The 16,175-nt window shown below is 35.5% G+C and overlaps 1 protein-coding gene across 1 annotated transcript in view; it reads left to right on the top strand.

The window, feature by feature from the left end:
* Nucleotides 1-16,175, top strand: part of DNAH14 (dynein axonemal heavy chain 14) — a 361,979-nt gene that overhangs the window by 249,265 nt on the left and 96,539 nt on the right. Inside the window, exons 57-62 of the mRNA XM_031968698.1 lie at nt 1,047-1,208; nt 3,807-3,998; nt 5,857-6,038; nt 12,744-12,852; nt 13,143-13,268; nt 15,042-15,136. Coding sequence (XP_031824558.1) covers nt 1,047-1,208; nt 3,807-3,998; nt 5,857-6,038; nt 12,744-12,852; nt 13,143-13,268; nt 15,042-15,136 — 866 coding nt within the window. The remainder of the gene's footprint in view (nt 1-1,046; nt 1,209-3,806; nt 3,999-5,856; nt 6,039-12,743; nt 12,853-13,142; nt 13,269-15,041; nt 15,137-16,175) is intronic.

The following is a 16,175-nucleotide window of genomic DNA, read 5'->3' as shown; positions in this document are numbered from 1 at the left end:
CTTTTTCTTATTGTTTCCTACTACTCACTTTGTGACCCCCTGTCCTGGTAGTTTTCTAATCTGGTAGTTTGCTTGAGGGCTGGGTCTTAAAGCATCTCAACCACCTCACACACTGGATAATTTATTCTTTATCACTTTAAGTCTTTTCTTCAAGTGACATTTGAGGGGACAGAATTGGCTCCAGCTAGACTTTGGGCTCTTTCCCTCTGGCTTAGTGGAGTACTTCATAGTCTCCCATACATATATAGTTTCCTATCCTATAGCCTGGATTCTCACTTCTTTGGCAGTTCAGAGACCTGCCTGATGATAATGGAGTTGATTTCTCTAGTTTGGGTTTCAAGGGTTTGAAGGTATGGTATGGAACACTATTTCAAGTTCAAACACATGTCCTACTCCTTTCCTCTCTGTTCCTGGCTCTCCTGCATAGATCTTTCATAGCACAGACCATTGCCCTTCATCATAGTGGCTATGTGGGCCTAGTAAGTCTGCCCATGGAATACTACCTCAGGTTTGGCTACTTTTCATGGCCTAAGCAAATAGTCATATCCTGGAAGCAGGCTCTCCAAGGCATTGGAAGAAGCAGGGAGAATGGACTGTTGATTTGGATTTGAGTCCTTTGGGTTCCAATTGCTTGAGTTAGCTAGTACAGTCTTGCTGCTATTAGTCCAAGAGTTGGAAAAGGAATGCTAAGTGAGCTCAAGAGAGATGTCAATTCATGGGTTTATTTATGGGAGTGAGAGGATGGGGTGGTTCTTTTGAATTCTGAGTATTCTGAATCATAGAGACAGATTATGTTTCTTTATTTTGGACATATAATTTCTGTTTGGAGAGATGTGAGGAGTTGAGGGGATTAGAAAAAATTCTAGTTCTTCATCCTCTAAATCACATGACCTATTTGACTGATTTGACTATTTAAATTATGAATAGACCATGATGGTTAACCAAAAAAATAGTTTGCTTTATAGTATATCTCTGATAATTTAGTGTGCCTTAATAGAAAATATGAAGTCATTTTTTTATTTTAAAAATATATGTTTTTACCCAAGGAGTCTGTTTTAGAAGATTTGAACTGCGTTCTCAATTCAGGAACTATGCCTGATTTATTTGAATATGAAGAGTTGGATAATATAACATCAAGTCTTAAAAGTCTTAGTGAAGAAGTCAGTAGTGATGACAGCCGACATGCTTTGCTCCTGTTTTTCCAAAAGGTATTGTTCACTTGATTTTATTTTTGTCAAACTATGAACGCGTATTTGAAGCCACATTCATGTTTCTATTTATTATGTTCAATTTGTGATTTTGTCCTTAAAATGAGCTTATTAAGCCAAATCAATAATGATATTATTTTAAGGTGATCAGGAATTTTATAACCTTTTGGCTTCTTGATTTTCTTAAAAATTTAGCATCCAGAGATGTATCCATTCTTAGCGATATGTGTGACTTTTGCCAGATTATCCCACACTCAAACTATTATTTTATTTTTACCATTAGCCATTAATAATTTCCATTTAAAACATTGTGATATCTGTCATGTGACTTTCCTATTAAACAGCCTTAAATAATTCCTTTTTTGCTCCCACATCAAGATTAAACTCTTTGTCTGCCTTTTTGAAGTTCATCACAATCTGACCCAACTTTACTTATTCAAACCTATTCCCTTTGCTCTCCCATTCTCTTTTCTTGGCATACCCCATGGTCATCACCTCTCTAGCTTTACTCATACTGATTTGAATTTTCTTTTTCCCCTCTTTCTACCCTGAATCTATTTATGCTTCAAGGTCTACCCTAAGGCCTACCTCTTTCAAAGAATTTTTTTCTATTTTCATCCCTTATTGATATCATCTGATATTTTGTGATTAAACACACTAGATAAAACAAATAGATCATATAGCACTTGGAATAGTATTAGACATAGAGTAGGCTTCTTATTAAATATTTGATAGTTGGTTTGATGTACATGATTTTTCATTTGAGAAATAAAAGGGTAGCTAATAAAATGGTATCTGAGAATGGGATTAGAACAGAGTACATGCAATAAAGGTTCACAAGAAGGTTTTTTCTTCATATTCTGGACTGGCCGAATCATATTCTGGCAGACCCAACAAAAGGTCAAAGTGAGATGTTTTTCAGCTCAGGACAATTTAAAAGGTTGGATAGAGAGATCTGTGACACAGAGATAGATGAACTTACATGGATAAAACACTAGTGGTAGGAATAGATAATAGTAACAGAAGTGACAGCAGCTTTGGGAATTCTCAAGTTGGAGACAGTATGGGGATCTGGCAACTAATCACAAGAGATTACAAGGGACTCCTATGCTAACCTTGAACACAGGATTTGCTGCTTGTCAAATCCATTGCTTTTAACCCACTTCTGAGTCATAATTCAAGAGTCGAGATGGAAAAAATTATCTCACATAAAAAAGGTATGCAAGGAAGACTTTACAATGGAAGGGAAATTGTGGGTTGGGTAGTGGACAGTGCTTGAACTTGGTTCCATATATACCTATCTCTATATATATTCAATTGATAACATAAATCTATCTTATTCAACTGAGAATTAGGAAAGGGGATAAGAGAAAAAGTGAGTGATTAAAGAAAAGCAATAGTCAGAAGCAAAACAGACTTTAGAAAAGGGACAGGGACAAAAGAGAGAAGGATAAATAGAAGAAAGTACAATAAAAGGAAGTGCGCAGTTAGTAATAATAACTGTGAATGAGAATAGGATGATCTCACCCATAAAATGGAACAAGTAGCAAAATAGATTAGAAACCAAAATCCATAATAAGTTATTTAGAAGAAATATACTTGAAACAGAGAGAGACACAAAATTAAAATAGGGGGCTAGAACAGAATCTGTTATACATCAGCTGAACTAAAAAAGACAAGGGAGAACAACCTGATCTCAGACAAAGCAAAGGTAAAAATAAACTTAATTAAAAGTGATAGGCAGGATACTACATCTTGATAAAGAACACCATCGGCAATGAAGTAATATCAGTACTAAACATATATGCATCAAATTGCATAGCATTCAAATTCTTAAAGGAATAGCTAAATTATGTAGGAGAAAATAGTATAACTTTATTAGTGGGGAACCTCAACTTTCCCCTCCCAAGTTAAATAAAGCTAACCATAAAAGAAAGAAGAAAGAAGTTAAAGTGATGATTAGAATCCTAGAAAAGTCAAATATCTGGAGAAAAGTTAATGGGAATAGAAAGAAGTAAACTTTGTTTAGAGCTATACATGGCAACTTCCCTAAAGTTGACCATGTTTTTGTGCTTAAAAACTTCACAACCAAATGCAGAAAAGTATAAATATTAAATTCAGTCTTTTCAAATCATAATACCACAACAATTACATTCTAAAAGCTGCCAAGGCATGGATTTAAAATTAATTGGAAATTAAATAATCTAATCTTAAAGAATGAGCAGACCAAAGAAGAAACCATAGAAACAATTAACAATTTCATTAAAAAGTAATAAGTAAATAGTAATAAGCAACATTCCAAAAGTTGTCAGATGCAGGCAAAACAGTACTTAGAATAAAATTGCCCTGAAGATCCCCAAACAAAGGCTAGATGGTGACAAAGTGAGTAAATTACAGAGAAAGGCCCTTCAGTGTCAGGTTGGACAAGGTGGATACATCCAACTCTGAAATTCAATGATTCTAAGGTAGCTGTTCAGCTTTACAATGCTATCTATCTGAGAATTCTATATCCCTTCAAAGACAGAATTGAAACAAAATTTTAATATGTCACTTTCTTCTCATGTAACTAATAATCCATTTTTTTCCATTCAAAATCAGAGAATTACAAGAAATCTTCATATTTTTATGACTGTAAGTCCTGCAGGGCCCAATTTCCGCCAACGTTGTCGTAAATACCCAGCCTTGATTACATGCAGCACAGTTGACTGGTATGAGAGGTGGCCCAATGAAGCTCTTTTTACTGTAGCAATGTTTCATTTAAAGCAAAAACATGGCCTGGAGATCAAAGAGGTAAAGTTTTAAAAAACAACATCAACTAAACACATGTTTTTAAACAACATCCAAATATGAAGTTTATTTGTTGGTAGTATCTGAGCACATTTTCCTTCTACTTAATTGTAGCATCCTGGGTGGGGAGCAGTTTATTATCAACCACACCCCTAACACCTCAATATCCATTTCCTCCGTCAGGTGGCTTTCTAGACTTATCCTCCTACCTGCATTCTATCTCCACTTTCAGGGATAGAAGATAGATAGTGATCCCAGGTTTAAATAAAAGCCTCCCTCTTCTGCACCTGTGCCTTTCTAAATAGCCCGAAGGATCAGGATGTTATTATTTTCTATGTTGTATTCTTTTGTCAATGAGTATTAAGATATCCAAACAAATTGGAAACACAAGATAGGACTATAAAATAAGAAAAGTCATCTATGAAAATAGGTCTATTTTGCTCTTACCATACAGTGAGTTAAACAAGAAACTATAATGGTAAGCCTGATGGGTCACCAAGTGCCATCTAAAGAAAAAGAAGAGGACTTAAGATAATTCAATAGCAGTTGGAAACCCTTAAAAATGCACAGGGCTGCCATCCCACTTGGGCATGACACAGGACCCAGAGAACCAATATGAGAATTACTCCCTTAAGTACTGAAGCGCAAAAGAACCAAGAGTAGAGATTGGAGGGAATTGAAAAAGGAATACAAGCAGAACAGGCTCACATTGATCACATCCGTAAAATGATTTAGGATAAAACTGGACTTAACTTCCCAAATTTGACAAAGCTGGCCTCTCTCCTGTACCTGTATTTGCCTATTTTAATAGAGTGTAGCCTACCATAAAAGTTCTTCAATGCCTTATTGTGACTGAGAGATAATTCTAGGTTCCCAAGACTTTGCCAACAAAGCATTTCCTTTGATAAAATTCAAGAGATTTCCAAGACAGGCGCATAAACAGACTGAGGTCTCTTGTCCAAAGACCAACCTAACTAAATACAAAAACAAATTTTTTTTGATCATTAATTTGATCACCAGATGATGAATTGGTTTTTGACTATGACAATTTAAGAAGACTATTGAATTTGTAAGGCAGTCACAATCTGGATTAGGAACAGAAATAACTATATCTATGGAAGTTCTAAGTATGGAACTGATATCTATATTATTTCTTCTTCCTGTTGTCATTTTGTTGTATTGGCCTGAGAATTACTACTGAGATGAAACCTACAAGCTAAAGAGAGGATTATCTGAAATCATTGCCCCTCCAAAGAGAATCCCTAAATTTTTAGGTGATATCAATTGAAGAGAAAGGAAAAGTTGTAGTTGATATCATATCTTATTATGGACTTTTCCCTCTTTCTCATTGCTCCCTCCCCCACCTCCACCACTCAGTACTGTAAACATCAAATTTTCCAATTCTGTATCGAGGGTCTTCCCTTCCCAGAATGATTGATTTATTTAGATTTTTTTTGACTAGGTGAAAGAGGAGATTTTTTTGCCTCACTATAGCCTCAATTAAACTAAGAATTGTTGAAGACCTTCATTTAAAAAGGCCAAGGTCTCCCACTGCATCCAGGACCATCTTCAGTCATCCTGATCTATATCTGGCCGCTGGACCCAGATGGCTCTGGAGGAGAAAGTGAGGCAGGTGACCTTGCTCAGCCCTCTCTCACTCAAATCCAATTCACTTGTACATCATGACATCATCTCCCTGATGTCATGTTCCTCTTGAGAACAAAAGACAAACAACTCTATGTATCATTCTAGACCAGGGTATTGAAAAACTAATTAAATAAATTAGTAATAGCTCAAATATTAAAGATTTTACAAAATGTTCTTTTTCCTGTTTCAATAACAATTTTTTCCCTAATTACAGGAATTAATACCACAACTCTCTGACGCATGTGTTCAATTCCACAGTAGTATTGTTAATATGAATATCAGATTTTGGAAGGAAACTAAAAGACATTATTATATCACTCCAAGTAGCTATCTGCATTTTATAGATACCTTTACACACATCTTGAAATCAAAAGAAAGGAAAATGATGGTAAAAAGGTAAGAATTTAAAATCAAAATTAAATTAGAAATCATAAATACCCCTTTACCCTGGGACTCTTAGAGATTATGCAAGCACCCCAATTTCCTGCCATGGGAGAGAAATATAGAAGAGCTATTGTTGCATATTGGGCTTGGAATCACAGAATTAGAAACTGAGAAATTGAGAAAGAGACCAAAAAGGTTATATCATCTAACTCCCTGGTTTTACAAATAAAGGAATGGTGGCTCAGAGAGTAGAAGTGATTTGCCTATGGTCGCATAGCTAATCAGTTACAGAGATGAAATTTGAAGGCAGGCTCACCCACTAACTCCACATCTTTCTGTTTTGTGATGCTTCCACCTCAGAAGAGCTGAATTTGAATCCTGACTTTGTTACACATTAGCCATGTGACCATGATCAAATTTAATCTTTCTACATCCCAGTTTCTTAGCCAGTAAGTTGGGAGTAATGATGTTTTTATTACCTAAGGAGTTGTGAACAAAGTAATTTTAAATTGAAAAAACTATTAAAATATAAGCTGCTATTATAAAACTGATCATAAAAAATTCATGGAGAATACCTACTAAGATTTATAGGAGTTACAATCAGTGTGTGTCCATCGAGAGAGATCACCTACCCAGATTGAAATTGCAGTTTCTTGTCGTACTGAATGAGGAAGTATTATAAAAATATAGATATCCTTTAAAGCTTAAACATGGGCCAAGGAAAATGTCTATCACTCCCTATATGTTCATAGTAAATTCCCCTATGTTCATGTATTCACACAGCAACACTAAAATCAGATATAACATTATATCCATATTCCCCAAAGAAGAGAGAAAAAAAATATTTTTCATGCTTAATACCTACTAGGTATTTAAAGTATTTTATCATTTTTCAAAGCACAACCATATACACACATTGCCAAATCTTTTCATAGTCTACCTTCTCACAGTCTCTCATCTACTTCCCCCTTTGCTTCCTGTCCCTCATCACCTTCTAACTGATCTCTCTGCCACAAATCTCACCCCACTCCCAGACATGCTCTATTCAAGATATCTATATATCTGATTTTTCCTAAAGCCTGCATCTGACCATATCACCACCTGCCTCAACAAGCTCTAGTAGCTCCCTATTACATCTACAATCAAGAAAATTCTATTTGATACTCAACATTCTCCATAACTTGATGGTTCTTAACTTTCCATTCATCTCTCCACAGTTTATCATCCATCCCCAATGATACATCCTTTATTTACACTGTCTGGGAAGCTCTGTCTTCTCACCAACTCTTAGCTGCTTCCTTCAGGTAGCAGCACAAACTCCATTTGCTGCAGAAGATCCTTCTTGTTTTTTCTTCTAGTTCCTTCCCCTCTCAGTTTATCCTCTCACCTTCCTTCAGGTAGCAGCACCTTTGCTGCAGAAGACCTTTCTTGGTCTTTTCTTCTAGTTCCTTCCCCTCTCAGTTTACCTTGCATGTCTTCATTATCTATCGTGTATGTACATTTAGATTGGTATTGGTTAGTCATGTCTGACTCTTCATGATTCTATTGGAGGGTTGGGTTTGCCATTTCCTTCAGCTCATTTTACAGATGAGAAAACTGAGGCAAACAGGATTAAGTGTATCTGAGGTCATATTTAAATTCAAGTCTTCCGGATTCTATTCACTCTGTCACTCAGCCCTCCCTCACTCAAATACAATTCACTTGCATCATGTCATCACCTTCCCATTACCATGGTCATCTTCAAGGACAAAAGACAAGCAACATCTTGTATGTACTTTATTATTTACAATCATTGTCTTACCCATTAGAAGGTATGCCCTTCCAGGGCAGGGACAGGTTTTTGTTTTTGTTTTTGTTTTTGTTTTTTGCCTTTATTTGAATCCCATAGCTTAGAGCAGTGCCTGGTACATAGTAAGCACCTAATAAATACTTGTTACCTCATGACATCCCTAAGTTAGGCAAAAGCGGAGCATTATTCCTAGGAACCTGCATTTCACAAAGGTTGATCACACAGCTACTGAGTATTGGAGCCCACATTAAAAACTATACTCCCTAATTCCTTTTCTAGTGTTATTTATACTACACCACCATCAGACTGCCCAGGCAGAGATATCCAGTCTTTTTGTAAGGAAGAATTGACTATAAAAACTAATTAGTTAATATCTGACTGGACACTTAACATCTCAAAACTCAGTTATGTCCTTGCAGCAGCAACCACCATTCCCAAATTCAAGGGATAAAATATACATTTTCAGGATCCTCTTTTCCTTTCCTAGTTCCCATCTTAACCCCTCCAGCGCCAGAAAATGGATGGAACTCTACACTGCCACATTTCCTCCCCCCCCCCCCAATACACATCCCCTTCCTCACCTGAATTTGCTTCAGAAAGTACTTTAGACCCTTTGGACTATTTCTGAATGATCTTTCATTCCCCTTATCCTATTCCATCCTTTGATTCACTCTATATCCCTTTCCCATTGATCGACACACCTTGTACCACTGCTATAAATCTATATACCCTTTTATACCTCACTTTATTCTATTGCCTCCCCTCTTATTTCTTTATGGATTTTGAAGGGAGCTATACCTTCATGATACATACACACACATATACACACACACGTGTATATATACATCGTTCTCTATTTAACCCATTCCCCATGTAAGTAGATTTTCAGAACTACCAGCCCTCCTCTAATGCCTCTATATCAATTCTTCCTCTGCATCTCATTTATATAATATCATTACTATTTTTTTGCCTTTTCCTAAAGAGTTTTGCTTTTTAGAGTCAGACAATACCCATTAATACCCCAATCTTTTTTGAGCTCCCCAATTAGTGACATCAATCTTAAAAGGCACATTTCTCCATGTTAAAAAAAAATAAACAATTTATCCTTATTGAGTCTCTAGAAATTACTCTTCAATGTTGCTTTTATATGTTGTTTTGCCCTGAGTTCTGGTTTGGTTGAGACAAAGTCCTGAAAATCTGCAAGTTTGTTGAATGCCTTTTATTGTACAATATTATTGTTTATTTTGCTGGATATGATATTTTTGGCCACAGGGCTAATTATTTTGATTGTTGACATATATTATTACAAACTTGCAGTCTTTTGCTTTAGCTGTTAATAAATCTTGTATAATTCTAATTATGGCTCCAGCATATTTGTATAGGATTTTGTTTCTTGTAGATTTTCTCTTTGATCTAGGGATTTCAAATTTTAGTAATAATATTTCTATGTGTTTTCCACATAGAATCCCTTTGAGGGTGGACTTTTTTCTATTTCTACTTTCCCCTCATGTTTTAACATCCCACGAAATTTTTCTTTGATTATTTCTTGCAGTATTATGTCAAAGTTCTTTGTTCAGTCACAGCTTTCAGGTACTCCAATTATTTTTATATTTTCTCTTTTTGATCTGTTCTCCAGATTTAGTGTTTCTATTCTATTCTATTTTTTTATTCTTTATTTCTTGGTCTCTTCTAGCTTTACTGGCTTCCCCTTGTTCAATTCTAATTTTCAAAGAATTATTTTCTTCTTTAAGATTCTGTATCTCCTTTTCTAGTTGATTAACTTTTTTCATAGTCTTCTTGTTTTTCTTGGATAGCTTTTTGTTGTTGTTGTTGTTGTTGTTGTTTCCTCAATCTCTCTCATTTGATTGTTGAAGTCTTTTTTTTTTTTTTGAGTTCTATAAATTCTTTCTGGGTAGGTAGCCATTTACTCTTTGACATAGAATGGGCTATTTTTATTTCAGTGTCCTCCTCTGAAGATGAATCCTTATCTTCCCTATTCCAATAGTAAGTTTCTATGATTGGTTGTTTTTGGTTTTTTTTTTTTTTTGTTTTGTTTTTTTTTTGCCTCTTCATTTTTTTAATGAGAATTATTAGTGTAAGCACCTCTAATCCTAGGATGGGTGGAAGGGATGGTACCTGTAGCTTCACTTCAGTTCTCCCCTCTCATCTGCAACCCCAAACCAAAAGCTCCACGCTCCTGCAAGTGCCCCCAGCCAGCAGTGTTCCTACCTTAATGCTTCTGCACTCACTAGGTGTGCTGGTTCCCTCTCAACCAGGGCCACATCTCAGGACCACAGCTGGGATTGGCATTCCTGATCAGTGGAGATTCCCTCAGTCTTCCTGGACTCAGATCCCAGGCTCCCCTCACTGTCTGGGAGGTAAAAATTCCTATGTTTGGTCTGAGGCTCCCTCAGAACCCAGCTAGCCCCAGGGCTCCCTACTTGCTGTTTCTGCAGAGGTAGCCTGGAGATGTTTTTAACTTCACACTGATTAAACCCTAGCCTTGGATCTTTATTTCAGTCTTCTGGGGTTATTTCAGAAGGACCCTTTTGATGCTCCAAGTCTTATTTGTTTTTCACAGGTCTAAATTCAACCTGAGGCACAATTTTGTTTCGTTTGTGGGGAAAATCTGGAGAGCTCAGAATTTTCTGACTTACTCTGCCGTTTTCCCAGAATCCTCCTCTTGTCTGATTTTTAACATCAAATTACCTCCAATTTTGCAGTCTGCTGCTTAAAGAAAAGCAGGGCTTAATTTTTAGAAATGGCAACTCGGTTACTCAGTGGTAGAGCACCAGGTCTGCAGTCAGAAAAATTCATCTTTCTGAGTACAAGTCTGGCCACAGACACTTACTATCTGCGTGACCCTGGGCAAGTCACTTAGTCTTCTTTGCCTCAGTTTCCTCATCTGTAAAATGAGCTGGAGATGGAAAAGCTAGCTACTCCAGTGTCTTTGCTAAGAAAACCCCAAATGGGGTCATAAAGTCAGATGCAATTGAAATGACTTAAAAACAACAAGTTTTTAGTTCCAATACTCCCCCTACTATTCAAGTATGTATTTACTTAGACACAGTAGATACAGATACAGATAGAAAGGGAAGAAAAAGAAAGAAGAAAAGAAGGAAAAGAAGAAAGAAAGAAAAACTTCCCTCTCCTATATTAAAGTTGGCTTTTTTTAACACTAGATTTTAACTTTCACAAACTTTTAAAGTTTTAAAACACATGTGCTTTAGGATATACACACACATACACACAACTTCAAGCCTAAATGTCTGCACTGCACTATCCATATAGAATAAATGTGGTTTTTATACAATTACTGAGTTTTAAACAAGAAAAACTCAATTTATTTTGCTAAAGGCATGGCAGTGTGATTCTCAGGCAAATGGGAGCTTATTTGGTATCTCTAAATAATGTTCTTAGTTAATTTTTTTTAAATCCATTTTTCTCCTACCACTTTTGAAATGGAATATAGGAAAACCACCTTCTTTACTCTAGGGGAAAAAAAGTAACTGACATCTATATTTATATACTTTACAAAGACTACTTTTTTGATTATTTCTTTAATTATTTGATCAACAACTCCAAAAAGTTGTCAGGGTGTTTCAATCCTAATGTTAAAAAGGAAGAAGCTGAGGCTCATAGAAGCCTGACATTAACAAATAGATAATAAAGAGTTATAGCCAGAATCTGGTTTTTTTTCATAATTATAACTTTTTATTGACAGAACCCATGCCTGGGTAATTTTTTACAACATTATCCCTTGCACTCACTTCTCCTCCAACTTTTCCCCTCCCTCCCTCCACCCCCTCCCCCGGATGGCAAGCAGTCCTATACATGTTAAATATTATAGCCAGAATTTTAATCCAGAACCAGTGCCCCTTCTATGCCACACATACCTTTCTTATGAAAGGAAAAAAGAGGGAAAGAGAGAGAGAATGAAAGAGAAAGAACCTTCTGATAATACCCAGTTGTTATTAAGATCACTTCTTACCCTACTCATTGGAATATCATTCTAATATTTTTCAGCTCTGGCATCCCACCTCAAAGCCAAGTAGCACTTAAAACACAATTCTTGTAATCGAGAATACTAGAGTTTGAATCCTCCCTCATATATTTACTGCCTATATGATCCTGGATAAGTCATTTCACCTTTTTTAGTCTCCATTTCCTCAGCTATAAAATGAGGTCTCTTACACCTCTAAATATATGGTCCAATATCCTTATTTATTTGATTTGATTTCTTCTCTAGGACTGAAGTTAATTTCTGAATTCCTGTGTCTATTATACTATAGGATATAATATTTAACAACATTCTATCTTGTGGTACTGATTCCCATATATTAATCTCACCTTGTCAATTAAGATGTCATTATGGTAGAAATCTTATACTTCTTGCATCTCCCTCAATACCTTATATTATAGCAAGCAATTCATAGCAAGCAATTGTCAAAGGCTCCACTTGACTTAAACCAACAGAGAATAGATCTATTTGGGAAATTTTAAGCATCAGCAAATCAAATGAAGATTTTATTTTGTGGGAGAGACTTCCCAGGCATCCCTGAAACTAAAGTTCATTCTCAATTACCACAAATATCCTGTATCTAGTTTTCTAGAATTGCACGTTTTGTACTTGGTAGTATTTTTCATTCTATATATTATTATATTCTTTCTCCCCTGGAGATTACAAACTCCTCAGAGGCTGGAGCCATGTCTTCTGTTTCCATGGAAACACTGGCGAGCTTCTGCTACCATGCTGGGTACACAGTGGGGACTTGATAAATTCTGGTGACTGATTCTGGAGGATTTCTAAGCTGCATTTCTGATGCAAATGGTTTAAAAACTCAGTACTTCATTCTCTCAGTAAATAGGTCAGTCAAAGGACACACAAAAACCCCACCTTACAACTCTTTGATATTTGTCTTCTCCAGGGAACGTTTTAGTAATGGCCTCACAAAGATTCTGGAAGCATCACTGCTAGTTTCGAAAATGCATGAAGAGCTTGTCATCCTTGGTCCTCAAATAGAAAAAAAAACTAAGGTATATTTGGTTGGAAATTGATGTTAATGATGGGTTTCCTACATTTTTAAGACATCAGTCAGGAGTTTGTTTTGATAACTTGTGATCTTTATATTATTATGAAATCAGTTCCTATCATCATTTCTCACATATATTGTCTAAAAAAAATTTGTTCTGTATTAATCTTCTCAAAACACAAATGCATCTTGGTTGCTTTGATAAATTTGCTAACTCTTGGAGTATTGAAAATTTTGATCTGTTTTAGATGGATTCAAAGAAAAAATTTATAGTTTTAGTTTCTTTTTCTATAGGAAACAGAGATCCTCATGGAAAAATTAAAGAAAGATTCACGAGTTGTGCAGCAAGTACAGGCCCTTGTAAAAGACGATGAAGAATTGATGACTCAAGAAGTAATAATTGTACAAGGATATGCTGAGGTAGTTTTAAATTCCATCAAAATAATTCCACACACCCATGATGTCCTTCATACTAAATTAAGCAAAGTTAGGTTCCACCTCCCAGAACATGAATGTTATAAACAGTTGACACTGGCCAGATCAGTTAACCTCAGTCTTCCCATCAATAAAATGAGATGTTCTCTGAGATCTCTTCTAACTCTAGAATTAATCATCATCACCATTATCATTATTAAACTTAAATTTATTATTTACTTTAGAAATAAAGCAAAGTTGTAAATATATATATGAGAAATTTGTAGCTTTTCATGTTCAACTCTTTCTAGTCTATTAGGTATATGGAAATATCTATTTTATCTGGTTTTAAGTTCAGAATCAAAATAATTTTTTAAAAAAAGTAGATTTTGGACCAGGTATGTTTTTAAATATATAAAAGCTTTTAAAAGTCCCTTACAACATCTCTATTGGGTAGGTTGGGATGAGTTTATTTCCATTTCACAGATAAGTACACTGAAGTTCAGAGAAGTTTAATGATGTGACACATAGCTCATGTGACCCTTTCAGATCCAAATTTTGTACTTAGGATACTGGCCCTAGAGGAGAGAAAATTTTAAGTATTCTCAAGCAAGGAGAGGTTATCATTTTTTTTCCTTCCTTCTTCCCTCCCTTCCTCTCTCTTTCTTCCCTTTTTCCTTTCTTTCTTTCTTTTTTTCTTCCTTCCTTCCTCCCTTCCTTCCTTCCTTCCTTTCTTTCTTTCTTTCTTCAAGGCAATTGGACTCAAATGACCTGCCAGGGTCACACAGCTAGGAAGTATTAAATGTCTACGGTCAAACTGAATTCGGGTCCCTGTGACTTCAACGCTAGTGTTCTATCCACAGCACCATCTTCTGCCCCCAACATTGCCATTTCATAAAGTCTTTTTCAAAGGCATTTCTCATTTATATCTTGTCACTCTTAATAGAACTCTCCTGAGAGTTTTATTCAAGTTAAAGTCAGCCTTGTGACCATGTGTCACTATTTGCCATCTCTTCTACCTGTATCCTGCACAACCGTAGCACTACTACAATAATATAAGTTTCTTGAATGTAGGAAGGCTTAGCAAACATTTGTTAAGTTAATGAGTAGCTACTTTAAACATTTTTAAAATGATTTTCCTCTAAAAGTCTGGTTCTTGAAGGGTTAACTATTGGTTATTAGGAAACTGTGCTTCTCTCAGAAAATCTATTGTCCAATTTCAAGCTAGTAAATATTAGAACTTTTAACCTATTTCATTACGGATGTTTTCTGCTCTAATTTTGTACTTTTTTTTTTTTTTTTTTTTTTTTTTTTTTTGCTGAGGCAATTGAGGTTAAGTGATTTGCCCAGGGTCACACAGCTAGGACGTGTTAAGTGTCTGAGGCCAAATCTGAACTCAGAAATCAGGAATCCTCCTGATTTCGGGGCGGCTGCTTTATCCACTGCACCACCTAGCTGCCCCTAATTTTATACTTTCAATGAATAGAAATTGTATCTATAGCTTTCTCCCTATATCTCTCCTCTCCTCCTTTGCTTCTTTCTATTGTTCTCTTTCTTTTCCTTCTTTTTCTGTCTTTTCCCTTCCCTTTTTCTTCCTCCTCATTCTCTTCCTTATTTGCACACAATGTACATCTGAAATACACTGATTAAACTGATAAAATTATAATGCAAATATATATAACTAATGACATTCTGTGTTTAATCAATGAACATTCTTGTTTGCTATTTATTAACTATAACTAAGAGTCACTGATTTTTGGTGTTGTATCCTTACTGTAGAAAACACAAGAAGAACTAAACAGGGTAATACCAGCTTTTGAAGAGGCAGTAATGGCTCTCAATGCCCTCGATAAAAGTGACATATCTGAAATAAGGTCATTTTCCAAGATTGTTATTTCATTTCTAAATTCATTAGTTAATTCTTTAAGTATATATTAACAGCCCTAAAATAATGGCCCTGATGATTTAATATTGTTCTGATTTTCCTGCTACTTCTCTATGCCTAACCATTTTCCTAAGTTTTCTTTAAGTCAAAAAAAGCTAATAATTAGATGTAAATGAGCATTTTAAAATATGGTGCTCTGATTGATTTTAAATGAATATATTTACTTATATTCCCAATTGAATGTAAGGGAGTTGTAGGCAAGGACTATCTCATTTTGTTTTGTTTTGTTTTGTTTTAAATGAGTACCTAATGAGTGCCCTAGGACTTGATAGTACCCAGCCTAAGAGACACTTACTGAATGCTTATTAGTTGACTGACTGGACACCAAACTTTCAGTCAATAACATCTATTTAAGCAAGCCAGGTTTCAAATAAAATTCCCAAGCCCAGTCACTTCAAATCAGCAACTCATGCAGAGATAACAGAGTGATTAAATTTTCAAGAAGACAGATGCTCCTACCCTGCTGAAAGTCTTCTGACATAAGAAGCCAAGTGAAAAACCCTCAATTCTTTAAATGACCCCAAGTTTCTCATGGAAAAAATGCTTCTGTTTTTTAATACAATGTTCTACCCATTTTACTCTCTGGAAACAAGATATAGATTATAACAGTGTCTGAAGATTTTAAAATGAGTATCATATATAAGGCAACACGGGATCTCAGGTTAGGTGGGAGAAGGCTGTAAACTGTAACCAAAGAACTTTAAATAATAGCAGTAAAAAATATCATCAAGGAAATATATAATAGAAATAGAAGATGGGATGATCATATAGTGAGACAAAAGGATATATAGTAACAGCCACTGGTTCTCTTCAGATTCCTGGAGAAATCTATAAAGGTCTCTAGCACATTGGGTGGATCCCTATGGCAAACACATGGGAGGATATAGATAAGAGTTACATAGGATAGACAGACAGCAATTCACATAAATAGAGGGAGGTTTCAAATGAAGGAAATCCCCAATTTGTTT

The sequence above is a fragment of the Sarcophilus harrisii genome, chromosome 4 (genome assembly GCF_902635505.1).
Source record: "Sarcophilus harrisii chromosome 4, mSarHar1.11, whole genome shotgun sequence".
NCBI classification, from domain to species: domain Eukaryota; kingdom Metazoa; phylum Chordata; class Mammalia; order Dasyuromorphia; family Dasyuridae; genus Sarcophilus; species Sarcophilus harrisii.
Note: the sequence above shows the minus strand (reverse complement) of the source record. Positions and strands in the feature narration are given on the sequence as shown.